Here is a 14,315-nt window from a genome sequence, read left to right as displayed (position 1 = left end):
ACCCGCCTCCCCATGCATCCTCCCCCAAGCCCCCTCCCTCCCACAGATCTTCCGTTGTCCCTGCTCTCTGTTGTTGTGCTTGTGTGCTTCCCTCTCTCTCCCCATCTTGTCTCCCGCTCCCTTTATTGTATGTTTTATGTGTCAGTTTGTCTTTTTGTGATTGATGTTAGCTCTTACACGAGCCTCGATCTTGTGTATATATATATATATATATATATATATATATATTAAAAAACCTAAAGGAAAAAACTAGGCGTCAGAGGAAATGATAAGGAAATTTAAAATTTACTCACAACCTTATTGCTAAGAAAATCCCAGGATGATCAAATGTTGTCCCTTTTTATGGCCCACCCTGTACAACACGGATAAAGACCGAAGGTCATATTTCACTGGACAGAGTCACACGTGCACAGGTGTAATAATGGGCGTGGATTGGATCACAGTCATAAAGTATCGTGGGAATTGGGCTGGATGAATGAATATTTTCCACCGAAATTCCACCACAATCACATTTTGGAGCAAAGTGTTGTTGCTTATGTGGTTAACGATATCAAAGATGGAGATGGGAACATTGAGACAGACAGCATCATGATTGTACGTATAACCTCCTCAGTGTTTTGTGCTTCTCGAATCTTCTGGCCCAGCTCATGTTCTCGTGTTGCCCATTCGTCCTGCTCCTTCTGCAGGCCGATTAGTTCCACCTCCAGTCTGAATTCCCATGCAGGGCACACAAGTTGTACACACAATCATTTTCACAGTACGCAAGTGAGGAAATAACTGCACTTTCATGGGGTAGGAGACAAGGACTCAGTACCTTAAGCACTGGTGCAATGTTTTCCTCGATCGCAATATTCCAATACACTGCTGTTTTAATGATTTGGTGCTAATTACCTGCGCCACCAAAGGTGCATGGAGGTTATGTTTTCACCCCTGTCTGTCTGTCTGTCTGTTTGTCTGTGAACGAAAAATCTCAAAAAGTTGTGGACGGATTCGGACGAAATTTCGCAGAGACGTAGCGTATGTGACAAGGACGAAATGATTAAATTTTGCTGAAGATCCGGATTCGGCTACTAGAATTTTTAAAGTCATTCTTCACCATTGGGAGATGGGACCAAAAACGATACGTAGCAGGATATCTCAAAAAGTTATGGACGGATTTCGACGAATCTTGGTGGAGAGGTTAGATCTCTGACAAGGACGATTCGATTCAATTTTGGTGAAGATCTGAATTTGGATTCGGATAGGAGAATTATTTAATTTTTGAAGTGATTCTTCACCATTGGGAGATAGGGCCAAAAACGATACATGGCAGGATATCTCAAATGTTATGGACGGATTTGGACGAAACTTGGTGGACCGGTTTGGTGTCTGACAAGGACGATTCGATTCGATTTTGGTGAAAATCTGAATATGGATTCGGATATGAGAATTATTTAATTTTTAATTGATTCTTCACCGACAAAGGGCCAAAAGCGATACATAGCAGGATATCTCAAAAAGTTATGGATGGATTTGGATGAAACTTGTTGGACCGGTTGTGTGTGTGACAAAGAAGAATCGATTCAATTTCGGTGAAGATCCAGATCCGGCTAGTATAATTTTAAAAATGATTCTTCACCATCGAGTGATATGGCCAATCAGGCGGAGGTATGCCCTCTACTGAGTGCCGTTCTCGTTGAGATTGTGGCAGTTTGCCAAACATTGGGGTAGTTTGTCACTGCCTTCCAAGAATTGTTTGTAAGTGCTCCATCCCTTTAAATGCCCAGCGTAAAGCAAGGAAGGAGCACGTGCCATTTTTGAAGTCTTCCGTATGACTTGGCCGGGGTTCGGAGCACCGGCCTCACAAACTCAGAGCGGATGCTCCAACCATTACACCACTGAGTCTGATTTTCTGCTGCATTACCCGATATAAAACTGCCTCTTGCATTATCCATTCCATATTTCTATAATTGCTACTCATGCCCAATACCTTCAATTATACATGCCGACCCCAAGTCCTCAAGCGTCCTCTCCAACCCAAGATCTCAACTCCCACCACCTCCCCACCCCCAAAGCCTCAACCCCCCTCTCCCAATTGTCCCCTCACTGCTCCTTCCTCCCCAACTCTCTGTCCTCTAGTCCTTTCTTCTTCAAGTCCTCAACCCCCTTCCTTCCCCACCCAATGCCTCAACCTCCTGCTTCCAGCTCTTTTCCCCCATCTTTGCCCCTGACCAGCTCCAATTATTTGTCTTCCCCTCCCCTTTTCTTCTTCAAGTCCTCAACGAAGGTGAATGCCTATACGATTAAAACATGCCTGCGTTGTTCCCGCATTGTTACTGTTCCCATTAGTTAAGAACACTGTTAAAATAAATTAACGATGCATCATTAAATTCACAATCTCTTCCCCCTTTCTTCCCGTTGTTAACAACATTCCTGTTCTTGTTCGTTTTGAAAAATGTTAGAGGTAGACTAGAAAGACCAATCACAGATTGCAGATCCTCATCAGGACTTGTTTTGTGTGGTTTTATAGTACCTATTTTATAGACATACTCGCCTTCTAACTGTACATGCTTTATAGAGCTTCTCTTTTTTTGGATACTACGTCCTAAGACCTCTTTTGGATAACACTGGTCAACAGCCAAATTGGTTCTGACTTATTTTCAACTGTTTCTAACTAATTTGGTGCCCACGAATCCGAATCTGACCTTAAAATGTCGCTATGACGTAACCTTGACGTAGTACATCATAAGTGTGGAAAAAAATCTTTAGAGCATGCGAATTTCTTGATTAAGTCTCAATAAGTCTATTTATTGTCACAAAAAATATGAACTTAAAGTTTTTATTTACATCACATAAAAAAATGTAAATCTCCAAAAATAATATGAACTTTAGAAAATATCACAAAAAATAATATGAACTTAAAGTTTATATTTACATCACATAAAAAAATGGAAATCTCCAAAAATAATATGAACTTTAAGTTTTTATTTACATCACATAAAAAAATGTAAATCTCCAAAAATAATATGAACTTAAAGTTTTTATTTACATCACATAAAAAAAATGTAAATCTCCAAAAATAATATGAACTTTAAGTTTTTATTTACATCACATAAAAAAATGTAAATCTCCAAAAATAATATGAACTTAAAGTTTTTATTTACATCACATAAAAAAAATGTAAATCTCCAAAAAGAATATGAACTTTAAGTTTTTATTTACATCACATAAAAAAAATGTAAATCTCCAAAAAGAATATGAACTTTAAGTTTTTATTTACATCACATTAAAAGTGCTTCTGAACTTTACTTTTGCATTTGTCGGAGCAACCACTTTCACGCTGTAAAGTCCAACAGTAGTCGCCCATCATGTTTGGATTGAATCGGCCTTGATATCGAGTCTCGATGATGGCAATTTCCTGGTGAAACCTTTCTCCATGTTCATCACTGACATCACCAAGATTTTGTGGAAAGAAGTCCAGATGAGAATGGAAGAAATGCATCTTGAGTGACATTCGAGCACCGAGCGCCTGGTAACTCTTCAACATCTTGTCCACAAGCTCTTCATAATTTGGTGCTTGAAAATTTCCAAGGTAACTGTTAGCAAGAGCCACAAAGCTATCCCAAGCAACGCTTTCCAGCTCAGATGGTCTCGTTACAAAATCCTGATTAGTGGGTACAAGACGAATTTCGGCTGTAGCTGGTATTCCTATGGTATACTGGTTCTCAAAAACTGGATGTGCTCGTGAAAATTGGATATCATAATCGAAATCTACAGGTTCATGTTGGTTAGAATCACCTCAAAATATACTAGAACCATAAAACCGTTAAAATTTTGTTGACCAGTGTAATGGAGATGGTAAACACGTTTACAGATGGTAAACATCAACCATTGAGTACCAGTTCGCAACATCAAACATCATCAAACAAGTTCAAACATCAACCATCGCAACAATACGACCATTGAGTACCAGTTCACTGGTAATTCCCTGTTTGTCGTTAAAGGCGGCAAAAAGGGTTGGCGGCAGGAAGGGCATCCGGCCGTAAAACATTGCTTCAAAAAAGGGGACCAAAAAACAACAACAACCACGGTTCCCGAAAAAGGCCAACCCCCGCTTTGTGGGGAAAAATGGCCTCTAAAGGTGGTTATATCTATCTATAATTCCAGTAATCTCTGTGTGTATGTGTGTGTGTATGTGTGTGTGTATGTGTGTGTGTCTGTGTGTTTGTCTGTGACCGCTGTTTCTCGACAACCACGGGTCCGATATACTTGAAACTTGCCAGGTATATTGCTGGGGACCTGAGGATGTGCCTTTTCAAGGTTTCATATTAATCGGAAAAGTAGTTACCGAGCTATGGCGATTTATTTACCAAACTAATCACAGAACAGGTTGCGGGGTAGGCCAGCCAATCACAGAACACGTTGTTGCGTAGGCGTGGCCGATGTGAATTCGAGGCGTAGCGGGCGCCATTTGGAGGAGCTGGGAGGACTCAGCGTGATAGAGTGAGCCTGAGTGAGTATATCAAGACAAGAACAAGATCTAGAAGGAGGTATGTACGGTGCGATTCATATAATATATTGTTTAGTTATCGTCGATGAGGAATTTGGGGTCGGAATGGGTGATCGGCCTAGGTGACTGGGTCTCGACTAGATGCTGGGCCGCACCAAGGAACGGGCACCCACGTACGGGCACGTCCTAGTATATATATAAACAGACTATTTTATAAACAAAAATAATATATTTTTTAATTATACAGTAATAGCATCAGTAAGTAGTAACAAAATCATAAAATACTAGGGCATGCCCGTACTATATATATATCTAAAATTATATCCCCCCCCTCTATTTACATGAAATGGTTTGGTCCATTCGCAAAGCCAAAGCGAACGGCTTGCGAGTACGGTGACAATCCCCCCCCCTCTATGTACATGAAATGGTTTGGTCCATTCGCAAAGCCAAAGCGAACGGCTTGCGAGTACGGTGACAATCCCCCCCTCTATTTACATGAAATGGTTTGGTCCAAAGCGAACGGCTTGCGAGTACGGTGACAATCCCCCCCCTCTATTTACATGAAATGGTTTGGTCCAAAGCGAACGGCTTGCGGAGTTTGGTAAAGAAATCGCCATAGCTCGGTAACTACTTCTCCGATTAATATGAAACCTTGAAAAGGCACATCCTCGGGTCCCCAGCAATATACCTGGCAAGTTTAAAGTATATCGGACCCGTGGTTGTCGAGAAACAGCGGTCACAGACAAACACACAGACACACAGACATACACACAGACACACAGACATACACACAGACACACACACAGAGATTACTGGAATTATAGATAGATGTACAAACATCAATTAAAATAATAATGCCATTGCTGCTACTCTGCTCCTCCTCCTCCTACATGGCAGCGGTGGAGAGACAAGGTCGGAGGACAAGGCTCATCCTGCTGCAAAACGAAGGTAGAGTAAACATTGCTGATTGGCTCAGAGCGGGTGCACACAGTACAAACAATGCGGGTGCGTCTACTTGGCTAGTGCTGAGTGGTATTGGTTTTCTTCATTTTTGTTTTTTTAGTAAATAATTTGGCCAGGACAGAGCTATATAACGAATCAGCGTTCTACGGGGCAGCGTTAAGTGAGGTATAATTGTACCCCTAGGCATTTCACATTCATTTCCTGACTATTCTCCATTTACTCTTACATTTACGCCAACCTGCATCTAGCCCAGTTATTACCCTGCGCTCGCGAAGCGAAAAGCGGGGTTAAGCATTCGGGTGCGTCCGTGTGCCGTACGTGTGACGTGCGTGTCTGCATTTTAAAAATTCATTTTCTCGGTGACCGTTGGTCCGATTGACATGAAATTTTCACCATAGGAGGGCCACTCCTGCGGAATATTTTAATGATTATTATGACGTCATAGTTCACGTGGTACAGGCGCATCTTGGAAAAACTTCGCATCTCTATATCTCTGAAATCACTCCATGGAAAAAAATTGAGACATGGCTCATTGTTAGCTACTCTCCATGGGGAATAAGATATGTTAATGATGATGTCATCGGTGCCTTCGGTATGACATCATCATTCGACAAATACAACACTTATCCATCCGATCATTATTCTTTTTTTTTTCAGCAACTGTTGGTCTGATAGACACGAAATTTTCACCAAAGGAGCTCCTCCTCCTGTAGAATATTTTAATGATAATCATGACGTCATAGGTCATGTGGTACAGGCGCCATCTTGGAAAAACCGAAAAACGTTGCACCTCTATATCTCCAAAACTGCTCTATGGAAAATATTGAAGCATGGCTCATTGTAAAGAACTCCATATGAGGAATAGGTGTTGTTAACAATGACGTCATTGGTGCCAAAATTATGACGTCATAATTCGACAGGGACAACGCTTAGTCTGATCAGTTTGAAATGTATTGAGCGTGATCTATGCAACAATTATATTAGAGAATATAAATGTATGATGTCATCGCTCATGTGGCCTGGCAGCCATATTGGATCAAAGAAAAAAAATGTAAAAAAACAGAAGAGTTGGCTCGCAACAAGTTGACTGCGCAGGGTAAGTATTCTATGAATACCATCGAGTTTTATATGGAGTAATTGCCTTCTACTTATCCCTCATACTAGTTGTCACCTCCTTGTTTAATTAAAACCTGGTCTTTTCCTGCATCTTGATTTGCACCTGACTGCAATATATTTACTCTGGACTCTGCCCATTTGTTCCCCTAAAGGTAAACCATTTCTCTGCTGCAGATTTCCCTTCTGGCATGATGCCCTCTGCTCCCCCATGCCTCCCCTGCTCCCCCCCCCCAACCCCTGTTTATAGCACCAAACTTTCTCGTCATAATTTCAAAGTTTGCCCTTCTCTAACCCAATAATGTTCAGCTTGACTATCCATAGTCCTACTCTTAACAGAAGCCTTTCCTACACTATGTTGTGGTCATGAGTCCCAAGATTCCGACGTCCCATCTGCCACCAAATTCCTGCCCTTACCAGCAGAGGGCATTGCATCAGCGGCACAGTCATGACCTGAGCCAATGATGCTACACTGCAGCCTTGTGCTCCATACGAGTGAAGAAAAAGAAGACTAAAGTATAAGTAACCATGACAACTTGTAATAAATAATCACCAATATAAATTATTTCTAACATGGCAAGTACTATTCCCTCCCATTTTGGTTTCTTTGTTTTGCAAGTGGTAGTACTTTGAATGCATCAATACATCAGCAGACAATTTGAATTGATGTGGGGATAGATGGGTGTATAGATAAACAATCATCAAACCTCAAGGAATATTCATGCCAATGACAGGTTATAAAAGGTCTTTGGAGTCGAATTTGACTTTCTCATCACCAAAGGTTTATGCAGAATAATATTTATAGGATAAGAATACAAATAAAATGAACATGTATGATGGTAATTGTGATGATGTTGAGAATAATGTTGTGCTCTAACCTAGAGACTTTGTCCTCAAGTTGCTGCGTCCGCTCTTCACTCTCGGCGAGGAGTCGCTGAGCAGCATCTGGTTCCTCGGACCCCTCGGAGCTCGTGCCTTCGAGCAGCCAACGTTCCCTTAGAACCTTGGTCTGGGATAGACAGAAATAACAGGCACTTTTCATCAACACTGATCGACACAAGTGTTGTGTTTTCAATGTGATCTCACTCCTTCTCTCAGAGGCCCCGAAAAGCCACTTCCGCATGTTGTATGAGTGAGCAAAGCTCACTCCTTCTCTCAGAGGCCCCGAAAAGCCACTTCCGCATGTTGTATGAGTGAGCAAAGCTCATTGTTCTATGATAGGCTAGTGGCCAAATGAGGTTTTGGGTGGCATACCCCTACCCAAGGTAGAACAAGTCACAACCTATTTTTTCTTGAAGAGGGATGTTTGGGGAGTTAGAAAATCATGGTTGTGAACCTGAGATCATTGCACAACATTTTGAAAATCACGTTTACATATGTACCACTGCAGACTGCAAAAATGGATTTAATCGCCACAGATTTTGGCTCATATTGGCTCATATATTTGTTAATACTGGTGCTACAAACACAAATTTGGTACCAAAATGTGCGGAATGATGACATATATATGTGTAAAAACCATTTGTGATGTAACAAAGGCTTTTGTGTGACCTACAGGCAAAAATAGTGGAATTTTACTCAACAAATCAGCTTCGGGTTTACCAATAAATATCAACAAAAACATTAATTACTTCAAAAATATTGGACTTGCAGTCATACTTGTTACATCAACATAATCCAAGTTTATTTACCCTTTGAAAAATATATCTAATGATATAATTGTCACTGAAATGATATAGTTATAACTGAAATCATACGTCGCCCCACTGATGCTGACCGATAGAAATCCCGAAGCAGATATGCAACATGAAGAATTGACTTAAGATTCTGACACAATTGTGAAAGTGACTTTTATAGACATCATGTTGATATAAGCTATTTCACATATGACGATAATGAATTCATAACATGCACTGTAACTTATGTACATCTATTACATGAAGTAATACATGTAATACATTTAAAAGTTCAGTCACGCTCTTCATCAGTGCCGTCGTCAAAGACAACAGAATCATCAACATTTGGACAATCGTCTGCACTACACGAGCAGAATTCAGTGCAGGTCAGTCCTGCAGAGATACAATGACATGTTCTGCTCTGCCTACAGTCATCGTCGGTGCAGTAGAGATGCGTGAGATCTCGAACCTCCCTTGGGGCTGCATCCTTTTGGAACATGACAGGCTCAAGTTTGTTGTCTCTGACCTGCCATCCATTACCATCGGGGTTCCAAAGTACAGGCTTCGCTACATGGCTGTGGGTCCATATCGCCACCTGGTAATTTGCTTGCTTCAGATGTTGTTCGAAAGCATCGTCTGTTGGTGGGAAGAGAGATGCTGGTTTGTCACTTGTGCAGGCATAAACATAACGAAGTTGGTCGAGTGTGACTTGACTTTGAACCATACAACGACAGAGCATATTTTGTGGCAGTGCTGACGACATTGGTTGTATCTCTGGTTTGGCCTAACCGTGACAGTGGTGCCAAGTGTGCAACGTTTTGCTTGAGTTTCGAATATGCAGTGCGTTTCCCGACTTTGAACAGCGAGGAGGTTGTGTCACAGCCACTTATAGCATGTGATGCTGGCAAGCAACTTGACGTATCCTGACCGATGTCGTCCGTTATTCTGTTGACAGGAATGAATCTCTGACGATTCGTTGTTTTTGTACAGTGACCTGCATTCATGTACACTTTGGTGTCCCCAAACATGCCTTTCCCACAATAATAGATGAGTAGGACCAACACGTCGGTGTCATCACATCGTACAATGACCCTTGAGTGTGCTCTGGCGAGATGGATAGCATGTAGCAGGAGCCGTGTGTCAGCCTCCTCATGTGTGCTGAACAATTCAGGTAGTTCCCGGATGCCTCTATGATCCACAACTTTAACTAGCAGGCCATCGTTAAAGCCTCCTGCCAGTGTGACAGATTGGTTTTCCTCAAGCTGCAATTGGGCGGCTACTGTCAAGTAACTGCAGAGGAAATCGGCAAGCGCTTATTTGTTTGTGGTGTTCTTCAGGAACTTCCTGTAGTTTGGAACTGTGCGTTGTCCATCGATGACATATCTGGGTGTTGACTCTCCACCAGTGCGACGTTCTCTTTCCAGCTGCTTGATAGAGAGTGGTACATCATACCTGTCAAAAACCAATGTAACTGATGTCACACCTTGGTTACTAGCAAGCAGTGACTGAATCTTCTGCATTATGGTACGTCCGAGATCGTCAAATGTGTCAAACTGGGCTTCATCAAGTGCCTGAAGTAGTGCCATCCCATCAATGACATAAGCAGTATCATGTTGGTCAGAGGGTTCGAGCACCTGGACTTCCTCGCAATTAGCTTCTAACTTCTTTGCCAGATCCTCCTTGTTGGTTTTTCGCATTGTCCCATCATTGTTGAAGAGGGACGGTGGCACAGGAGCCAGTTCATGTGTCAGGACTTGTTCCAGACTGACATCGCGTTTCTTTGAGACAGCAAGCAGCCGCCGGAAAAGTACTTCTGAATCCACCATCAATTTATCTCGTTTGTTGGTTTTCATGGGTTTTGACATGTAAATACCCTCCGAGGCAGTTTGATCAACAGCCACAGACGTGAGGAAACGTCTCACCTCATCATAGGACACACAGTGTCCTAATTAATGAAGCATGTCAATGAGATGCTTGCTTCCCAATTCATGATGCACCTGCAAGGCTAAACCAAGCGTTATTGTGGAGTACACTCGACGGCTCTGTGATATTATATTGTGACAAATGGCGATCGTCCTCAGGTTGTTCTTCATAACACCTTCATCACTACAGCTGGTTACATTCGTGTGTGATTTCTCACTGGTGCACCACTGAATAAAGTCGTAGAGTGTATTAGGAACGAATTCTGCACAGTGCTGAATATCTGTTTCCTCGACAGGTGCATACATATTTCCAACATGCTCGATATCAGCCATGTGCTTCCTCAGGATACCAGCTGCAGCATGCAAAGTATGTATTTCACTATCTATGGCTGATGGTACATCAGACGGGATGTCTTCATATTCTGGTTCATCAGTCATGCTCTGCAGAATCGTGGCTTTTCTCAGGGCATCACCTAAGGTCACAGAAGAAGAGCATATGATGTCAGTGTGGCCATCAAATGTTACACAGACTATTTGGTCACCATAATATTTAGTTAATCGCTCCTTCAACTTCCAAGTTTTATACTGTTCTGCATTCGTGGTACCCAGTGAAACCAAATATCCAACGTATTCATCTTTCAGGTGAACGAGGGGTGTCACTGTCTTAGTTTTGGAGAACACAGTTTGTTCCAGATAACATTTCAGATCATCAAAAGCTTCATCATGTAATGTGCCCATTGTTTCCTCTCCTGATTTACGAATTGCAGCAGTGATGTTCCGTTCTGAAATATAGTGTGAATAGCATAACCTGTGGTACTTGGCATCATAGGCGAACAAATCTGGAAAGGCAAGCATGCGCACGTGTATTTTATTGTCTTGTCTTTTGTCAGCTGCTGCCAGAACTTTTTCTCTGGTGGACTGTCCAGTTCCTGTAGATACCGGTGTAAGCTTGTTTCTGGAAGTGTTGGATTTTCCACAAATGAAGCAGTTAGTCCTGATGTCAGACCCAGCTGTTTCATTTCTGCTGATTCTTGTGTGTTCTGTTGCCGCAGACGCGCATGGTTGCTGGTCACTCTCACTGGGGTTGGATGTGGAGATATTTGACTTGCTGGTATACTTGGCCCGACATGATTTGTGGAATGATACTTTCAAATCAAGACTCAATATGTCTTGTTGCAAAGGCCAGATACTTTCATAAACGTCATCTTTTCTGATTTGACTTGCTTTGAAGATTGCACTCAAACCATTAAATGTTGGGTTCTTTACAACTTCTTGCTTTTTAGGGTTGAGGGGTTTAAAGCATATGATGCAGTGGTCAGTGTCAATTTTACGACGCTTCACAACAGGTGGTTCCAGATCCATAATTGCAGATCAATTGTCAGCACAAGCATCTGAAATGAAATAATTAAAGATAAGTATATATCAGTAGTTTTAGAAAAAGGCAATCAAGCTCAAAATTGATTTTCTGCAACTGGATTTAAAATCATTCTTGTTTGGTTAATGCATATACATGTATTATAAATTAATCAATGTCGGTTACTTTTAGGGTGGGTGACATATGGTTTCGGTAATAACTCTATTAATTCAACGGATTTATCTTTATGAGTTATATTTCTAAAAAGGAGAATGATAGAGGGTTATTTTGATGTAATATGTAGTAATACAACTCAAATACTTATGAAGAAATTAATTGTTTAGTTGATATTTATTGGTAAACCCGAAGCTGATTTATTGCGCAAAATTCCACTATTTTTGCCTGTAGGTCACACAAAAGCCTTTGTTACATCACAAATGGTTTTTACAGATATATATGTCATCATTCCGCACATTTTGGTACCAAATTTGTGTTTGTAGCACCAGTATTAACAAATATATGAGCCAATATGAGCCAAAATCTGTGGCGATTAAATCCATTTTTGCAGTCTGCAGTGGTACACATGTAAACGTGATTTTCAAAATGTTGTGCAATGATCTCAGGTTCACAACCATGATTTTCTAACTCCCCAAACATCCCTCTTCAAGAAAAAATGGGTTGTGACTTGTTCTACCGTGGGTAGGGGTTTCTCACATTTTAGGCCCCTTTTTAAATTTGGCCACTAGCCTATGACCCTGTAACCCTTCATCCACCTTGATCACATGCACTATAGGCCATGGTCATGCAAATAAAAAGAAAAATGTAAATGATTAACTTGTGAAAATGCATGCAAACCTCTAGCTTGTTAATCATTTTGTATCAACGCAAGGCTCTGCCAGGTAAAGATTTTACTTCATTTGCAAACAAAGGCTCAAACAGGGGGATAAAAGGGAGGAAACGGAAAGAGAGAGCACAGCAAGTGTGGGCAATCCAGTTAAAAAGATGTTGGTGGAACAGGGCGAAAGAAAATCAAGATGGATGAAGCTCGACGGACCTTGCAATGTTGTAAATTGAGCTTCTCATCTTCAAGACATCGACGGCGTTCTTCTATTTCCTTTTGGTTCCGTCGGCGTTCCTGCAACCGCATGGTCACACCAACCTTGTTTATTGTTTTTGAAGTTGTTTATGCTGACGAACAGCTGCAAATAAAGTTATTAACATATTCAGACAAATAAACAATTTATTATTGGTCAAAAGTACTCGTGTGGAAGGGCTTGTGATTTCCCACGTTAAAGCAGTTGCTGCGTTGCTTCTTTTTTTTTCTTCTTTTTTTCTTTTCTTTTTTGTATACTGAATCGAGGCTCGTGAAAGAGCTAACATTTACTTCACAAACAAATCAACCAGACAAACAAAATATATAACAAAATATATAACAAAAAATGCTTCCACCACAATACCAATGAAATTCTGCCTCATAATGAAAACAAACCTTTTTTTGCCCCAAAAATCGGGGCACCGAGATTAAACACTTGATCCCTCCATCTGGGAACAATAATTAAACTATAAGGACACTCAGTGGAGTGCATACCTCCGCCAGGCTGAACCGTTTACGTTTTCTTTCCCACAGATAGGCCGGATCCGGATCTGAACCGTGAAAATCGAATGGGCTCGTTCTTGTCACCGAACCAACTCATCCACGTAGATTTGTCATAACTCGTCCGCAACCTTTTGAAATATCATGACATATAAATCGTTTTTGGTGGCCCCATCTCTCTATGGTGAAGAATATAAAATAAAATAAATAAATTTAATAATAATAATTATAATACCAAATATAAATTATAATATTATAATATTATTATTATAATATTATAATACCAAATAATAAATATAAATAATATAAATTTCTCTATGGTGAAGAATCACTTAAAAAATAATAGCAGACGGATCCAGACCGGATCTTCACCAAAATCTAATTATTTCGTCTTTGTCGCACACACAACCTGTCCACCACCTGATCGTCTGAATATGTCACCAACTTTTAGAGATATCCTGTTCACAGACAGACAGAGGCGAAAACAAAACCTCTGCCCTCCTTCTGTGGCGGAGGTAAAAATGAGAAAAAAAGGAAAATATTTAAATAATTGAAATTTGCAAACAATTAAGTAATTGGGATTTTAATTAAATAATTGAAAATTACAATAGATAATTGAAAAATGAAAGATGTTGAAAAAAAATTCCAATAATTTTTTAAAATTTGAAGAAAATAAAAACAAGAAAATTTCGGGAAAAAATTTAAACAATTGAAAATTGGAAAATTAAAAATAACAATTGAATAATGAAAATATTCCTCAAAAAGTGGGACACCATGGATACCAAGACTGAACACTTAATACCTCCTTCCGGGAACCATAATTATTTATCATGAATCAACCGAATAAAAATATTGTTGGAGGGTCACCTGACTTCACACGATCTTTCATCAGAAACACAATATGGAGCCTCGATTGGCTGCCTGAGTGGGGTAGACAGGGAGTGCTTCGAATGAGACAAGATGACTAACGTCGTGCTCGACCCATACGCATAATTTAAAATTTGGACAGAACACCTGACAATTTGCTTCCACTGCAGAAAGGCACCAAAGGCCTATCGTGTTCACATCTCCAGGAAGAGAATGCTGGAGATGAGCACACAACATACACCTGAGCTACCCTGCTGTATGAATAATATAGAAGCAACAAAGCATTGGGTTCATGGCGAGATGGATATGTACATCTTAAACTAGAACGGCACTCAGT

At 40.6% G+C, this 14,315-nt stretch overlaps 1 protein-coding gene across 1 annotated transcript in view; it reads right to left on the bottom strand.

The window, feature by feature from the left end:
• Positions 1 to 14,315, bottom strand: part of LOC137422054 (uncharacterized) — a 108,797-nt gene that overhangs the window by 44,542 nt on the left and 49,940 nt on the right. The window contains exons 3-5 of the mRNA XM_068108786.2: positions 12,572 to 12,652; positions 7,444 to 7,574; positions 606 to 708 (exon numbers count right to left, since the gene is read on the bottom strand). Coding sequence (XP_067964887.2) covers positions 606 to 708; positions 7,444 to 7,574; positions 12,572 to 12,652 — 315 coding nt within the window. The remainder of the gene's footprint in view (positions 1 to 605; positions 709 to 7,443; positions 7,575 to 12,571; positions 12,653 to 14,315) is intronic.

The sequence above is a fragment of the Myxine glutinosa genome, chromosome 1, assembly GCF_964187855.1.
Source record: "Myxine glutinosa chromosome 1, kmMyxGlut1.1, whole genome shotgun sequence".
Taxonomy (NCBI): Eukaryota; Metazoa; Chordata; class Myxini; order Myxiniformes; family Myxinidae; genus Myxine; species Myxine glutinosa.
The sequence above is the reverse complement of the archived record's forward strand: the minus strand, read 5'-3'. Positions and strand labels throughout refer to the sequence as shown.